The sequence below is a fragment of the Malus domestica genome, chromosome 17 (assembly GCF_042453785.1).
Source record: "Malus domestica chromosome 17, GDT2T_hap1".
NCBI classification, from domain to species: domain Eukaryota; kingdom Viridiplantae; phylum Streptophyta; class Magnoliopsida; order Rosales; family Rosaceae; genus Malus; species Malus domestica.
In genome coordinates, this window is record NC_091677.1 from 29,598,773 (window position 1) to 29,615,883 (window position 17,111).

The window sequence follows — 17,111 nt, forward strand, 5'->3', positions numbered from 1 at the left end:
TTGCGTTTTCTACCATTCCAGAGTCCTTTGATTATCTAACAGTCATCTTTGTAAGCATTGCTAGAGCATGAGATTGGATAAAAATGCAAACATGATCCGAATTTTTAAAAACCTTCATGATAAAAAAAACAATTTAAAATTTCTACAACCTTTTGATTAGTTTTCAGACTTACATTGCGTTTGTGGGTTTTTCAACCCCAACGGAGGTAACCGCGAAGTAACAACATAGGGCAGATCCCATGGAAGCTATTAGACAATTAGTAAAAGATGAATGCTTACAAAACTGAAAACAAAAACATTTAATCAAAGAAAAAATTACATACTTGATCACAAAGGGCTTGCAGCCTTGCAAGCTTGCAGACAAAAACCCCAATATTCGAAGATCAACGTTTCCTGAAAAGCAAAAATCAAACCAGATGAGACAGCCAAAAGCAAATCACCAAAAAAATTTAAATCAGGTACACAAAAATCAAACCAGTTCGATATTGAGACCTTACGAAATCTTGGCGTCGGGGACGTCGTTGACCGAGTGCTTCTCGACCTCAAACTGGAGCTGGTGACCACCGGGAAGTTCGCTGTTCTGTTTGGCCAAGAATTTGGAGCTTCGGAGAGAAAGCTATGCAGGAAAATTAAAGTAGATGGAGTTGACGAAGGGTAGCTAAATCGGAGTTGGACGATAACGGCAAATGAAGAAAGAAGGGTTTCTGGGAGAGAGAACAACAGAGAAAAAGGGAGAGGGAGCAAACGAAACCAAAACCACAGAAGCCAAAACAATCCAACTCGAATTAGAGGAAGGGAAGTGAAAAGCAACAGAAGGAAAAATAGTGAAAAGAAAGGGAAGAAAGATGCCAGAAGACGCTACGAAGGTGGACAGGTGGAGAGGAAGGGCAAAAACGACTTTTTACAGTAGATAATCCTAAACAAAAGTCAGCCAGGATCAGGGTATTAAATATCGGTAATATCGGAAATATCGATAGTCCGAAAACACGGAAATATTGATGGAAATATCGGGATAATATCGATATCGATAAAAATTACATGGAAACCACGGAAATTGTAAGAAAAACTTGGAAATTTTTATTGAAACTTTGCAGGATGTTTATTTAGTCAATTATCTATTAGTTTATCACAAAAAATTGGAAGGAAATGCATTGCATGATGGATTTAACATTATCAAGTTGATTATATAGCAAGCTGACAAATATTGTGAGTAGAAAATATGTAGTAATTAATGAAAGAAGTCTAAACACACCATAATCATTTATATATAATGAATTAGTATAATATTTTACACTTTATACATTGCATGGTAAGATACATGAGTGACTTAGTACCACATAGAGTTCCTATGAGGTTCAAATTTTTCACTATCTTGATCATCTCTATGTGTAGAATGAGTGTATTGTGAAGAGTAATTATCAAATAATAAATCCCCAAAATAGTTTTGCATGTAATTGTTAACATGCCACCCATATGGATCCGAGATTGGTTGACCTTGTCCATAAGCAAAATCATTTGAAGATTGAGTCTCAGATTGTTTCCATGAGTCGTTCGATTCCATCCCAACAGGAATGGGATATGAAGGGTAGGGAAATGGTTGGTTATGAGTATTATCATAGTTACTACTTCCCACTCCAACAGAGTCCGAAGTTCTAGATAACGAGTCATTTTCTTGACTTGACAAAATCCCTTTGCCTCTTTCTCTACGAGTATAGTCATTCCCTATGGCACCAATTCCTGGTCCTGCCTGCCTACTGTCATGGTCATCATCCTGTGTTGCATGCGTGAAGTTTGCCTCACTAGTGAAGAGGCTCATAAATCCGGGAGGTGGTCCAACATAGTTTCCATATCCACCACCACTACCTCCAGCTCCACTATATCCTTCATCATTCCCACCTCAGGTGGTAGGTGAGTCTCCTGATCTTGTACTAGAGCTATCTTTAGTATCAGCACGATGTTGTGGTTGTGTAGGATTGGATAAAGGTGGAATTCCAGTGTTTCTTGGTCTTGAGAGCAAAAGTTCTTCCAAAGAGTCAGCGCTGCTAGATCCCACCGCATTCTCTAATACTCTTTCTACATTTATCCCTTCATTACGTGCTTCTTCAGCAACTCTGGGAGCTGGGTTGCCTTCATCATCATCTAAATGAAGAGGTATAATCCATTGATAAAGTTGGTTACCCTCTGTATCATCATCTTCACAAACAATATCAAACACATCTAGTGGGTCACCACGGTCGACATGATCTATTTCTGCTTCCTTATCTCGAATTTGAAGCTTCATGTTGTAGTAGCAATAAACTAATTTTTCCAACCTACCATGAGCCAACCTATTTCTTTGCTTTGTGTGTATGAGTGCAAATGTGCTCCAATTTCTTTCACAAGCAGATGAGGAAGCTGTTTGTGATAATACTTTGATTGCTAACTTTCTCACAGTTGGTGCATCGATCCCATACATAATCCACCATTCAGCTACAATGAAAAACAATGTTTATAAGCCTAATAACTCCAACAAATTCTATTATAAACTTATAATGAAATATGTTTACACTCACTAGGAGACATTGTTGTTCGAGCAACAATTGATGTTGGTTCTCCAAAAGTTCTTCTTGCATCTTTAAACCATGTTAGCTGAATTCAATAAATCGTGTTAGTTTAATCCAACAAAGTAATTATTATAATTTAAGTAATTGTGTACCTCATTTCCAAATTGGCCAACTGCTGGTGATGCAGGGTCTAATTTAGAGTATACATTATGTACTGCACATATAAGGGTACCATCATCTCCAACACTGGGTCTGTATTGGTATCGAGGATTCAAATAATATGTTGTTCAAAGAAACACATACTCTAATAAGAGAAATAATACTTATGCAACTAAAGAAATGAATTGCAAATTATGACATAATTTATACATGCTGCATGCATATCATGGTATAATGTTTTATACCATCGGTCTTCAATTATCTTTATGACCCATCTTGTACCATGTTTTCTTTCCAATTCATCATTCACTACACGCATCAACTCATATACTGCCCCCATAGTAGGATACACTTCTGTGTCAATGATCCGTAAAACTTTGTAAAGAGGTTCAAACACTTGGCACATATGTTCTGATTGAGACCAAAAAGCATGATCAAGCACTATACTTTCCACCATACGACCTACATTTGAGCGGCTCAAATTGTGATTGGCCCAATCGTCACTAGTGAATAGTTGCTTCAACCCTGCTTTCTTCTTAAGTAGGTTGTCTAATGCAATATAGTTGGTGGCGAATCGAGTGGTAGCTGGACGAATAATTTCTCCTTTGCAAAATTCACGCATCTTTGCCAACAACCAACCGTGATTGTAAATATAATTTGTGATCGTTCTAGCTCTTTTTACCATAGTAGTGACATTCTCTCTCTTCCCCATTGCCTCAAACATGAGATCAATACAATGTGCTGCACATGATGTCCAAAACACATTATGATGCTTAATTAACTTTTTTCCAGCTTTGACAAATGCAGAACCGTTGTCGGTCACGACTTGGACAACATTATGCTCTCCCACCTCCATGATTACATCCCTCAATAATTTGTAAATATACTTGTAGTTCTTTATATGGTCTGAAGCATCAACAGACTTCAAAAAAATTGTCTTTCCCTTGGAGTATACCCTGAAGTTTATGATAGACAATCTGGTCGGGGTCAGTCCATCCGTCACACATGATTGTGCAACCATTAGTTTCCCACTTTGACCTCAACTTGTTAACATACTTGCCAATGTCTTTATACTCCATATCCAAAAATTTGTTTCTTATCTCATAGGGAATGGGAGGTTGTACTCCAACACCAGCATGTTGACATCCCACTACCATATTTTTGAAATGATGTGATGATGCTTTCTCAGCAGAGACATTTTCATAGATAAAGAACTTGCTAATTAGACGCCCCAGTCCCTCCTTCACATTACCTCCAGTGAAATAACTTCAAACACTCTTTTGGCGTGCTTTGGATGACTTATATAAACTTGGGGCTATTGGTGGTGTTGGTTGTGATTCTCTAAGACTACCTCCCCGTCTCATTTGTGCACCACCACTTGTCCCGGAACCTTGTGCTCTATTAGGAATTTTATGAAGGTGTTCTCTTTCCCATGCTGACTGTTTGGAGGCACATAATGCTTGTTTCAAACTGCGTCGTTCTTCAGGTCCCATGTCATCATTACATTCGTCATCATCGTCATCATCATCACTGTCAACCGTTTGGCCAATGACTTCTCCTCGTAGCCCAGCTCGAATATTTTCCATTCCATGTGTTATCTTTTCCTTCTGCTGTTTTTTATTTTTTAATAATGTGCTAATGAATGCCTTCACTTCTAGGGGACATTATCGTATCGTTGGATATTTTTTGCTGGATCTAATCCACTATTATGGTACTTAAGTCGTGTCACTCCGCCACTCTTCATTACCCGACCACAATATTTGCAAATTGTGCCATGTTTGTTTCCTTCTATTGGGTCTCCATGTTCCCAAGCTGGATCACGTTTAGTAACTCCACTGGACATCTTAAACGTACCTATATTTATTTTTCATGAAAATTAGACAATTATTTTTTGGCCAAAAAATATAGTAGTGATGATGGTTATATAAGAGAACCTAAATAATAAAGTTATTATACAGAAGAATTAAATACGAAGTAAAGAAAATGATTGTAAAAATGTAAGTAATTATACAAATAATATGGAATAATAAAACCTAATATTAATGAATAATAATCTAATTTGATAAAAAAATAATCCTAATATAAAACATGGTGATGAATAATAATCCAATTTGATAATAATCTGAATAATCCAATTTGATAATAATCCAATTTAATGAATAATAATCCAATTTGATAATTAAAAAAAACCTAATATTAATGAATAATAATCCAATTTGATAAAAAAATAATCCTAATATAAAACATGGTGATGAATAATAATCCAATTTGATAATATTCCAATTTAATGAATAATCCAATTTGATAGTAAAAAACCTAATATTAATGAATAATAATCCAATTTGATAATAAAACCTAATATTAATGAATAATAATCCAATTTGATAAAAAAATAATCTTAATATAAAACATAGTGATGAATAATAATCCAATTTGATAATAATCCAATTTAATAATAATCCAATTTGATAATAAAACCTAATATTAATAAAATAATAAATAACATTAAACATATTAAAATTATCCTAGGGAATAATTATACAACATTACTTAATTACTTAAAAAAATTAACATGTAATTGTTAACATTACTTAATTACTTACAAAAATTAACATGCAAGTATTAATTATTTAAAAAAATTAACATACGAGTCTACACAAATTTATTTGTTGTTGTATAAATTACAATAATATAAATATAAGTTTGTAAACTTACCTTAAATATGGAACCCTTTGTGTTCAAGCTTTGGAATGGACTGGAATGGCTTTGAAAGGGGTAAGGGAAGAAGAAGAAACGAAAATCCTTTGAATGGCTCTGATACTCCACCTCTGAGAATGTGAAAGAATAGAATAATTATACAACATTACTTAATTACTTACAAAAATTAACATGCAAGTATTAATTACTTAAAAAAATTAACATACGAGTCCACACAAATTTATTTGTTGTTGTATAAATTACAATAATATAAATATAAGTTTGTAAACTTACCTTAAATATGGAACCCTTTGTGTTCAAGCTTTGGAATGGATCTGGAATGGCTTTGAAAATGGTAAGGGAAGAAGAAGAAACGAAAATGCTCTGAATGCCTCTGATACTCCACCTCTGATAAGGTGAAAGAATATAACAGACAATGGCACACTGTTTTGCATGTGAAAGAATATCACGGACTCACAGTGGCACACGGTTTCATTATGAAAGCACTATTATTTGTTGTCCATGGTCTGAAATTGCAAAAAGTTATTGTAAAATCAGTCAGGTGAGTTAGATGAGATGACCCAACCACACACACACAGAGACATGCCACCACACACGCACACTCACTTCACACGCATACAGTCTCTCTCTCTCGAACCTTCTCTCTTCTGAGTCTTCTCTAAACTCCCTTCTCCCCCTTCTCCATTCTCCCACACACACAGATCTCCCACACACACATATAGAGACCCAAGGTCTCTCGATCCTTCTCCCACACACACACACGCACAGAGACCCAAGGTCTCTCGATCATTCTCCTACACATACGCATAGAGACCCACATTGTCTTCTGCTTCTTCCTCGTCGGCGCCGTCTCTTTCCTTTCTCATGCACCGAGGGTCCGAGACCCACATACACACACGCACACCCATCATCATCATCAGCAACCTTGTCTTTCTCCCTCTCCTTTTGGGACGAAATCGGCTCGGGAATAGGCACACCCATCTCCGGCAAAGCCGTGGGTGTCGACGAAGTTTCCGAACACCTCCGACCGTTTCACGGCAAACGGAATATATAAAAACGTTCATCTCGTCTTCTATTTCATTTTCATACCTAGATCGGAGTCTAAGGTCCTGTTTTACAGTCGGCCGGAGCTGTAAAAGCTCCGGCGTTCTTCTCTGAGTGCCCAGTTCCAAATCTATCGCGATAATTTCAGAAATATAGCGATATTATCACGAAAACCATTTGGATAGTTAAAAAAATATCGGTACCCTTAAAAACCGATAATATCGGCGATATATTGCCGATATTATCGGTATTTTGTTCCTTGGCCAGGAGGACAGCATTGTAAGGGCATTTTCATCGTTTTACTGCTCTAGAACAGTACCACATCAGTTTGGGTTTTAGTATATATAAATATTAAATGAAATAGTGTAAAAAGACTTGCAAGTCAATTGACTTTGAGTGTTGAGAGTCTTTCATTCTTCATATTATATGAGTTTGGAACTCATAAGTTTCTTCATTCGACCGCATAAGTTTCTCAAAGTCGGATCATCCTGGTAAGTTTTCCTACCAATTGCCTACAAATATTCGACGTTTTAGATCTCGAGGAATTATTAGTATGAAATTTCTGTTTTTTCTATTTTTAATTATAGTATATGCTGAAAAATTATGTATATTAAATGGATCCCACCCAGTGGAATAATGAAATTCAAACCTCTCATCTCGTTCTTGCGAGTCTTCTTTGTTCGCGAACACGAAAGTCGTCACTTGTAGAATTCGGTTGCATCTAGCTTAGTTAGATTGGTTATGTACCTTGTTCTCTCAAACCAACATATCTAAGCTTTTCCTTGCTAGATTCAAACTCCAAGGAGAGATTTGTGTCAAGGCTGTATGTGAGGAAGAAATTCCACAAAGGAATTTTGGCTCATAACCATGCCCAATGACTTGTATATAGAGGGGTCTTGCTAGGGCTAAAAAAAGGTCTGGTACGGCTACCATTATCATGTCAAACTTATGGTATATCGAATTTTGGTACACTAATTATTCGATTCACATGGCATGGTATTGACAATGCCATTCTTACTGGGCCATTTGTTTTATTCCCAAATCTGAATTCTTTTTAAACTTCTATTCACTGATGTTTTTAGCCCAAAACCCTTTTAAGCCATTTTTAAGCCTTCAATTAGGCTTTTAGCCCAACCTATTTTTAAAAGTTTAAAATTACCAACTACAAAAATTAATAATTCATCATTCACATTTCACACATATATTGTAACTCAAGTCATGCACAAAAATTTAAGATAAAAGCTAAGTTACAAATTAAATACAAGTTAAATTATAAACCAAATGAAACGTGAAAAATATCTGAATTTCAAAGTTTATTCTAGGCACCATTTTCTTCGATCTTAAGATGTAAAAGCATTTGGATGAGGCATGGATTTAAAACTAGCATTTTGGTGTTGCTAATGCCTTAATCTTCTCTGATAAAAAAACACTTATATTCTGTAAACTAAACAGAAAATTTGATTATCATCTTTTAATACATGTACATATAATTAATCTAAAGAGTACCTTTTATATATATATATATACACGTATAGGTCTCGTTTGGCATTTCGGACTGTACTAATTATTTCTGTCATGCTCCAATCCCGACATACATCCAGGATCGACACGTGACATCACCAAATACCCGTATATCTATCATACCTCGCCTCCTAAATAAATACAAAGTATCCTTCAAGATCCAGATGCACAATAATTTTTCATATACTTTATGGCTGCATCTAACCTCTTCGTTAGACTGCCTACGTACCCTCAATAAGGATCAAGCCATTCGTGGTTCACCTTATCACAAAATCAGACGTTTATCCACTAAGTTCAAGCAGAAAAGCATAGCATTCCTCAATCATTTATTATAACCTGACATCATGTAATTCCTGGACTCAGGCTACATAACCAATCCCCATGAAATCATGATTTCTCTCCCACCAACATATAAATCATTATGTCTCATCATGATATCGCAATTCACAACACACATCATATTTAAGAGCCGACGAAACACAAAACCATTCTCTAGCCGCATTAATTAATTAATTTGATCAAAGTAATAACAATCATTTCCATATCTTCTAAATTTATACCTTATGAAATCATAATCGAATCATATAAAATCCCGAATGAGTCATTCAGACGTCCAACATCTTTTCTAACTCAATTCACAAGACTCTCGAAAACATTGACTCAAATATATATGTAAAACTAAGGCTAGAGTGACACAGTTAGGCCAAGCCTACTTCTCCAATTAATGGGATTTTAGGCCACTCCACGAAATTCAACAACCTCGGGTTCCGGACCACTCAACGGAACCAAACCAAATATGATCGCCTATAAAATGTACTAAGTACAACCAATCATCATCACCTCTAGAATGCGTATGGTCCCCCATCGCGGATGTACCAAGCAGAACCATAGGCATAATATCATCGTGCAGGCAGTGATCACCCATCGCGGATATACCAAGCATGATCACCCCTGAATACATATGGTCCCCCATCGCGGATATACCAAGCAGGACCACATCCATGTACCATTACTACGTGGTGCAATCTCATCATCACACATTAAACATAATTATACGCATACATGTTATTGATTCCACATATCAACCAGCATCTAGTCATATGGAACACAACACAAGGAATTCCCTTAATTACTATTTCTACTAAAAATCTAATAAAGTACCTAACTCATCTCCATCTCAAGCTAGGTAGCAATGCCAAGTTCAAATAGGTATTTAGTTGGCAATCATATCCAAATAATTATCAAATAATAATCAAATATCATAATTGTCATAACATTCATCATAATTATCAATCACATTATTAAAAAGATAATTAAGCACATATATATCACAAACATCCTCAGTGTACAAGCCAAATCCTATTTAATAAGCATAGGTCTATGGCTAAATATATAAAATCACATTTCAATATAAATCACATTTATAAAACCAAGTCGTAATCACAATTGATATTAATATAAGAATTTAAGGTAATCACCATAACCCATATATTCAAGTCACTCTCTAACCAATGTAGGCCCACTAGGCCTCACTGCGTCTCCCGTAGTACTAATTTTAGTATTTAGAACGTTTCGATACATGTTGACCAAAAGTCAACTCTCGATCAAAGGTAGGGTTCACAATTCTACATAACTCGATCCGTAAGATCCGCATGTTGGATTTCGGATCTGTAACTTTCTAAAATCCACATTATTCCTCTAAAACAACATACTAAAATTTCTTCACGATCCGATGGTCGGATCTGCGCCACTTACAAATTCAAGTGGCAACCAAAGTTTGATTTTACAAACTTAGAAATTCAATACGGAATGATCCGTACGTCGGATTCCCGATCTATCAGTTACTATGGTCCTAAAATAATACGTACTATTACGTATTAAAGTTTATTAACGATCCAACGATCGAATCATCGATTCATATTTTGATCAAGTAATGTATCATAGTGAAATTAGGTTCAAACGATACGAATATCAAATACAAAGTCAAGACATCTAATTGAACTTAGAAAGTCATCGTCGGCCCATTGGCCACGTGCCGCCGCAGGTGGCGGTCGGCCACCCTGACTCGCCGGAAAATTCAACTATTTTAAAAAAATTACGAAATTTTGCAGGCAAGTAGATCTCAATGAGGAGAACAATTTTCATACATGTGACCAAGGCCAATTTTTCCGGGAAACACCTCGATTTTACACAAACCCGCCGGAACCCTAGAAAAATGTGTGCTTCGATTTGGATTCCATACGAGCTCCGATGCCTCCACCACTGCTTGGGCTTTGTTCCTGGGGTTGAGAGGAGTCATTTGGTGGTGGTCATTGACGGTGAAGCTTGCCGGAGCCACCGGAAAAAGGATAAAACCGTCCGAACACCCGTGGGTTTGTGACTTCAAAATAAAAAAACTGGGAGATAAATTGAGAAATCTAACACTACAGAGATGTAGGGCTCGTCAAGAGCTTTCCATGGACACCAAGATCACCCAAAACAAAGTTTGTATGAAAGAGATATGAGCGGTTCAATTTTGAAGGTTTGCGGGTCAAAATGACCCATTTCTGGTCTCCCTCCTTTCCCCCTCCTTTCCTCTTTTTCTGATTGGCTGTCCACCCCCCCCCCCCCTCTTTTCTCTCCCGCACTCTCTCCTTTCTCCCCTCTCCCTTGCTGCCACTTGGCAGCTTCTAAACATTTAATTATTTATTTTCCAACAACTAAAACTTCTCTAACTTCTTCGTTATAGATCCATTTCACGAACGGTTTGCGCCTACGCGTTCGTGAGATCGAGCTCTATCCAAAGATATAAATTGTGACCTCGAACGGTCTATGAATTTTAAATAATTAATTTCCAAACTCTAAATTTCGCAACTAGTTTAATTAAAGTATAACTTCAAATAACTTAATATAAATTCTCGAAAAATAATATAAAATCTCAAGAATATAAACACGTACATTATAACAGTGAAATCCGGGAACGGGACTTCACAATTTCAGTCGGATAGGATAAATAGTCGTCGGATAGTATTGGCTAAATTAATCGAACGTTTTGTGCAATATCGGACTAATGACCATATTATTTATACAGTGTTTGGTACTTGTTAATAACACTTTTGGATTGATAATTCAATATAAAAATAAAAAAAACAAAAAAAAAACACACAAATGTGTTTTCCAACCAAAAAAAAATTTCACAATCCAACCAAAAAAAAAAATCACAATCACTTGTTAATGGAAGCTTCAAGCAGACTCTCCGCAAAGTCCCATGAGTATACACCAATCAAAACCTTCAAATTTGCAGAATCAAACCCCCAAATTCTTTCATTAAAAAGGAAACACAAATAAAAAAGAGTAAACGCTCAAAATTTGAATTTCTTTTATTAAACATTCATGCCTTTTAGAATTTTGATCAAGGTGCTTTGGTACATTAGATCACATCAGTATTTCTTATTTTTTAAATTAAAAATAATAATTGTATTTTTTAAATTAAAATTTTACATATTGATTTCTAAATTTGTCCTTTTAATTAGTTGAGATAATTTTTTTTTATCCGGCCATTTTTTTATTCATGTATTTTAGGAGTTGTGGACTCTTTTTTAGGAGATAATTTTGGTTTTTTCGCTCAACATATTTATCCAATTATCTCTTTTAATTTTTGTTTTCGTTCAAAACATTTTTTTATCCTAAAATTGAAAAAATAATTGAAATGATGGACGCTTAGATTTTTTTGTTTGTTTATTATTTAGTATACTTTTTGTTAGATAATTATTTTGTATACATTTGAATTTGTACATATTGTTGATTAGTGATAATGCTACGTTTATTGTTTGTACATATTGTTGATTAGTGATAATGGTATGTTTATTGTTGGTTATCATATATTGGTTTTGTATTGATTGGTACGTTTATTTTTAATTTTTGGGTGTACATATCGTTGATTGGTACGTTTAGTTTTAGCTTTTGGTACGTTTTGTTTTAGCTTCCGGTACGTTTAGTTTTGTTCTCGTTGATTGATAGGTTTTTTTTCACGATTTTGTTACGATTGTTTTTTATACATTATGGATTGTACGATTAATATTATACATATCGTTAATTGGTACATTTAATTTTGTTCTTCAACATTGTTTACTAGTACGTTTATTTCCGGCTTAGTAGGTTTGTTTTCATACATATATTTTTTATTGGTACATTGTTATTATTCTTGATGTTATTTTCTTATATGAATTACTACAAAAATTTATATATGGATTACTACAAATATCTTAAATGGTATTTTATTTCTTCATTGAAAGGAAAAAAAAAATCAAACAGTAGGGTATTTTATTCCTTAATAAATTGTAGATAATCATTTTTTTTGTATAATTATCTTTAGAGGGAATTAGGAAATTTGTTTCAATATCTCTGCATTTTTTTCCTGACGTGAAGAATTTAGGCAGTGGTAAGATCTGTAATTTTGGTACAAATAAAGGACACTTATGATAGATGAGATTCCAAATTTGTAGGAAAAATGTTTAATTAAATTTCTAAAACCAACAAATGTTTAGTCTATAGAGTTGAAAACTCAGGCACTTATATCAAAATGCCCCAATAAAAAAATCATCAATTCCATGCTTTCCAGGAGAATCGGTGCAGCCAAAATCCCATATGAAATAAAAAAACCCCAGTTTTGAGTTTCTACTCCATTGAATTAAAAATACCCAGATGAAATCTCCCCCAAATTTGAGTTTCTAATCAATTAAAATAAAAAATTCAGGTGAAATCTCGCCCAATTTTGAGTTTAATCACCACACATCAACAAAATCAAGGAACAGTTAAGCCAAAAGCACTGATAATGTCTCTCCAGAACAAGAACAACGTGATTTGAGTTCGATATGCCACATCTGGTTTTCCGTTGAAATATTCTTAATGCTGATCAGAGGTGGGGATGGAGAAAGAGGGAGAGAGAATACATTGAGAAAGAGTTAGCGATGTGCAGGGCAAATGGTGAGATAGCTTAGAGAAAAGCCAACGTATTTTTGTTAGCGTGAACTTGACTAATTTTACTAGGGGTTCAATTTGGATTGAACCAATCCGAACTCGTCCATGTCCAACTCGACTTTAAACCCCGAACAAGTAGGTTTTTTTTTAGTTATAACCCGCCCGAACCCAACCAAATTTCAACCCATTCATTGATTGGGCTGAGTTGGGTTGATCATTTGCCTGTCCATCCCCAACCCAACTCGACTAACCAAACCCAATCTTATTGTAATTCATATCAATTAATGTTCTTACTACACCAAAGTGAGCTAGGTCCAAAAACCAACGCGCTTTCTAATATTTTTTTAATAAATTACCCTTTATAATTACTTAAGCTTTTAGGGAATAAGAGACTTTAATTAGTCATCTCATATTTGTAGTCTTTAAATCCTAAAGCTTTATAGTAGATGGATTTATGAAATTAAAGTTAGCTAGCTTTGACGCTATTTGGCTTAATTTTTTTAGGAATTCTTGAAAACTAAGTTGTTACAAGATTAAACTTGAAAAAGTTGGGCAACCCAAACCCAACCCAAGTAAACCCTAAACCAATTAAACCCAAGCCAATTTGAACCCGAACTCAAACCTGAGCTCGAATTGTAAAAGTTGGGTTAGGATTGGATTGACCTTTCAACCCACCCGGCCCACCCGAGTTGCACCCCTAAATAATGCCAAGGTTTTTAGACGGGATAAATAAGCAGGTGTAAGGAAGATAAAATAGGTGGGGACAGATTAATAGTGCGATGCATATTTAGTACAAAAATTCACCATACACCTGCTTCACATTATATAATATTATCTGGTGTCTTATACAGTGTGCCAAACGAGGCCATAGAGTATTAAAATTGGGACCAAAAAACTGATTTCAAAATTTTCAGATTATAACCTAAAGAGTATTTTTTAGGCCCTCAAGTTTAAATGCCCCATTAAGTCCAACCATTGAATAATTTTAATTCATACTTTCAAAATCATCAAATTCTACCATTTCTAGAGAAACCTCTATATATATGTCTTGCTAGGGTTAGGTGGAGGTTTGGATGTTAACCCAAGCCTATCATCCTTGCATATTCTATATCTTTTAATTTATTTTCCAGTAATTAAAAACATATTACTAAAGAGAGTATAAATATATTGGATGGATTGTTGTTTATTTAGTAAATACATTAAATAAAGGGAAACTTTGGATGCGGTCCCTAGTTATGAACAATCTTTGACTGAAACTTTGTTGGTTTTCAATTTTTGATCCAAGTCCCTAAAATTAATTGATAATTTATTTCTATGTACGTTACTATATTTTTTAAATTAAAAAATAAAATTTATAGTTGTTTATAGTAATGAGATTTTAAATAAAAAATATAATTTGTGGGATTAAAAATATTAAAATATAAATATACTATTGTGTGTGTGTGTGTGTGTGTAAACATGGGTACATTCATAAAAAAATAACCAAAAAATGATTGTATCAAAACATGGGTACATTCTTCAAAATGGGTACATTTAGCAAAAAAAAAAATGGGTACAAATAAAAGAAAAAAAATGGGTACAATACAAATAAAACTGTAAAAAATATGGGCACAAAAAGAAATTAATATATGGGTACAAATTAAAATTGAAAGGAAAATTGGTACAAATTAAAAAAGGGTTGCAAATTAAAAATGGGTACAAACTAAAAATAAAAATATATGATAAAAAATTTAGCCATAAATATAAATATACTAATTGTAACATTTTTAATATTAAATGAATATACTTAGAAATAAAAAATATTTTATTATTGAAATAATTAATGATATTATTAATACAAAGGACCTTGATAAAAAATTGAAAAGTAATAAGGTTTTAATCAATAGAGTAGTAAAAATAAGGATGAAAACCTAATTACTCCTTAAATAAATCTAGCAGTATAAAATTTTTGTACGGTTCCAATAATAAATTTGGTAGTTTAATTAATTAATGTGTTGATATTATTTGTAATTTTTGCTCTTGTTAATATAAAATTCCAGATTAGGCAAGTCACATTTGAGTTGGAAAGATTTGACGATGACAGACTCAGCTGATGGGAGCAATGCAAACTGTGACCACTCCGTAATTGAAGTAAGAGGGGAGGTAGAGAGATGTCGTACCCAGTGCACAAGGCTCCCGCTTTACGCAGGGTCTGGGAGAGGGGAAAGGTTCCATGTGAACGGCACTTGCACATGGGTTAGTCGATCCTAAGAGACGGGGCCCGTCCGACAGCGCGTCTCGCGCGAACTTCGAAAGGGAATCGGGTTAAAATTCCTGAACCGGGACGCGGCGGTTGACGGCAACGTTAGGGAGTCCAGAGACGTCGGCGGGGGCCTCGGGAAGAGTTATCTTTTCTGTTTAACAGCCTGCCCACACTAGAGAGATGTGAGATAGAAATAAGTGATGTGGGTAACCAAACTTTGAGCGGAAACAAAAACAATCAAGACGAATTATTAGCGTCCCTCATCGAAACAAAGCTTCCCCAGAAATTATCAGAAGCAGATCCTACTTGCATATTTAGAGTCCCTAATAAACTTGCCAGGGACAATGAAAATGCTTTTGTTCCACAAGTGGTTTCAATCGGGCCGTATCACCACGGAGGAAAGAAGTTGCAAGCTATGGAACAAATTAAGTATGGAATTTGCAACGCCTCCTCGATCGTAAACCAACTCCAGACACCAGTTTAGAGAATTTTGTCAAAGAAATTAGAAGCAGAGAAGAATTTCTTCGTAGCTGCTATGACGAAAAGATTGATCATCTGAGTAGCGATCAGTTTGTAGAAATGATGGTGGTCGATGGTTGCTTTATTGTACAAGTTATCCGCACATGCATGATGAATAAAGATCGTGATCCTTATCGTGTTTTGAGTCTGCCAGGGATGTTGTCGAGAATTCAAAACGACTTGTTTCTGCTTGAAAACCAGCTTCCGTGGAAAGTTCTCGACTGCTTATTCAACCTCACAACAACATCAGACAAGTCTTCTCTACATGAACTCACTTTGGACCTAACTTGCGAAATTATGAATAATCCGATTATTATTTGTTACTTAGGATACAAATTTATGGATAAGCAAAGGACGACATGGCAATTTAGACATTTACTCACCAATGTAAGAGATTTGCTTGTTGGATCATCAATGAGGAATGAGGACATTGAGGAGATGCGTTACAAATGCTGGACTGCTATTCCCTCAGTGACACATCTTGAGGAAATTGGAGTCCAATTTCAATGTGCACCCCTGCATACATGTCTGTTGAACATAACTTTCAACTTCGAAAAGGGAGTGATGGAAATTCCGTGGATGGAAATTCGAGCGAACACAGAATCTCTCTTCAGAAACCTCATAGCCTACGAACAGTGTTCACTGATGCCCCATTACATTTTGTCCTATGCCACGATGTTCAATCAGCTTATCAAGTCTACCAAAGATTTACACCGTCTCATTCAGAAGGGAATTATATACACCGAGTTGAGCAAGGAGGACACTGTTTTTTTGTTCAGAAGGCTTTGCAATGACACTGATTGTATCTCGTTCCTTTACTCTAAACTCGCAAACGATGTGGATAGATATTCGCACTGTCATTGGCGAAGGAGTTGGCTTGCAGGGATCAAAAGGGATTATCTATACAATCCATCGTCAATCTGGTCAGTTTCAAATGCGGTCATCATTGTTCTCATTCTTACCATCATACATACCGTATATAGTATTCTCGCCTACTACAAGCAGTAATTAAAACTGAACAAGACTTGCTTGACTGCAGGCAAAGTTATGAAATAATCACTTTTTGAGTTTGCATTTGTTTGGTTATTTTCCATATAAAATAAAGCAGTGATGTAATTGATTATGTGTGACAGTCATACACTGAAACTATCTTGCCATTTATTGTTTTCAACTTTTGGATAATTTGTACAACTATTTGGTATTTGTTTATCATCATTCAACACTTCATCAATAAGAAATTGGTGTTTTCATTCATTTGAATGACTAAATGATTTCTGATTAAAATAATTTTTTGTTAGGGTGATCTTTCAAATGAAAATTAAGAAATTGAACGATTCTAATTATGAAATTTGTACGATCAAAAGATATGTTTTACACAAGGGAGGAATGAGCTTATCCCCCAAGGG

General features: G+C 35.0%; 1 protein-coding gene and 1 long non-coding RNA gene across 4 annotated transcripts in view; one reads left to right on the plus strand and one right to left on the minus strand.

Moving 5' to 3' along the window:
• LOC103417373 (uncharacterized) overlaps positions 1-794 on the minus strand; it is a 39,520-nt gene extending 38,726 nt beyond the window's left edge. For 2 of the 3 annotated variants that reach the window (XR_011578410.1, XR_011578411.1), the window contains exons 1-2: positions 493-794; positions 324-393 (exon numbers count right to left, since the gene is read on the minus strand). This is a non-coding gene — a long non-coding RNA (uncharacterized lncRNA). Of the gene's footprint in view, positions 1-130; positions 247-323; positions 394-492 lie in introns of those variants that run through there. The other variant, XR_011578409.1, reaches the window with a different exon arrangement.
• Positions 795-6,862: 6,068 nt separating this feature from the next.
• Positions 6,863-16,887, plus strand: LOC103405673 (UPF0481 protein At3g47200-like). The gene is made up of 3 exons (XM_070817685.1): positions 6,863-6,955; positions 14,984-15,086; positions 15,363-16,887. Exon 3 carries the CDS (start codon positions 15,766-15,768, stop codon positions 16,711-16,713), a length of 948 nt encoding a protein of 315 aa, XP_070673786.1. The 5' UTR covers positions 6,863-6,955; positions 14,984-15,086; positions 15,363-15,765; the 3' UTR covers positions 16,714-16,887.
• The last annotated feature ends 224 nt before the right edge of the window (positions 16,888-17,111 follow it).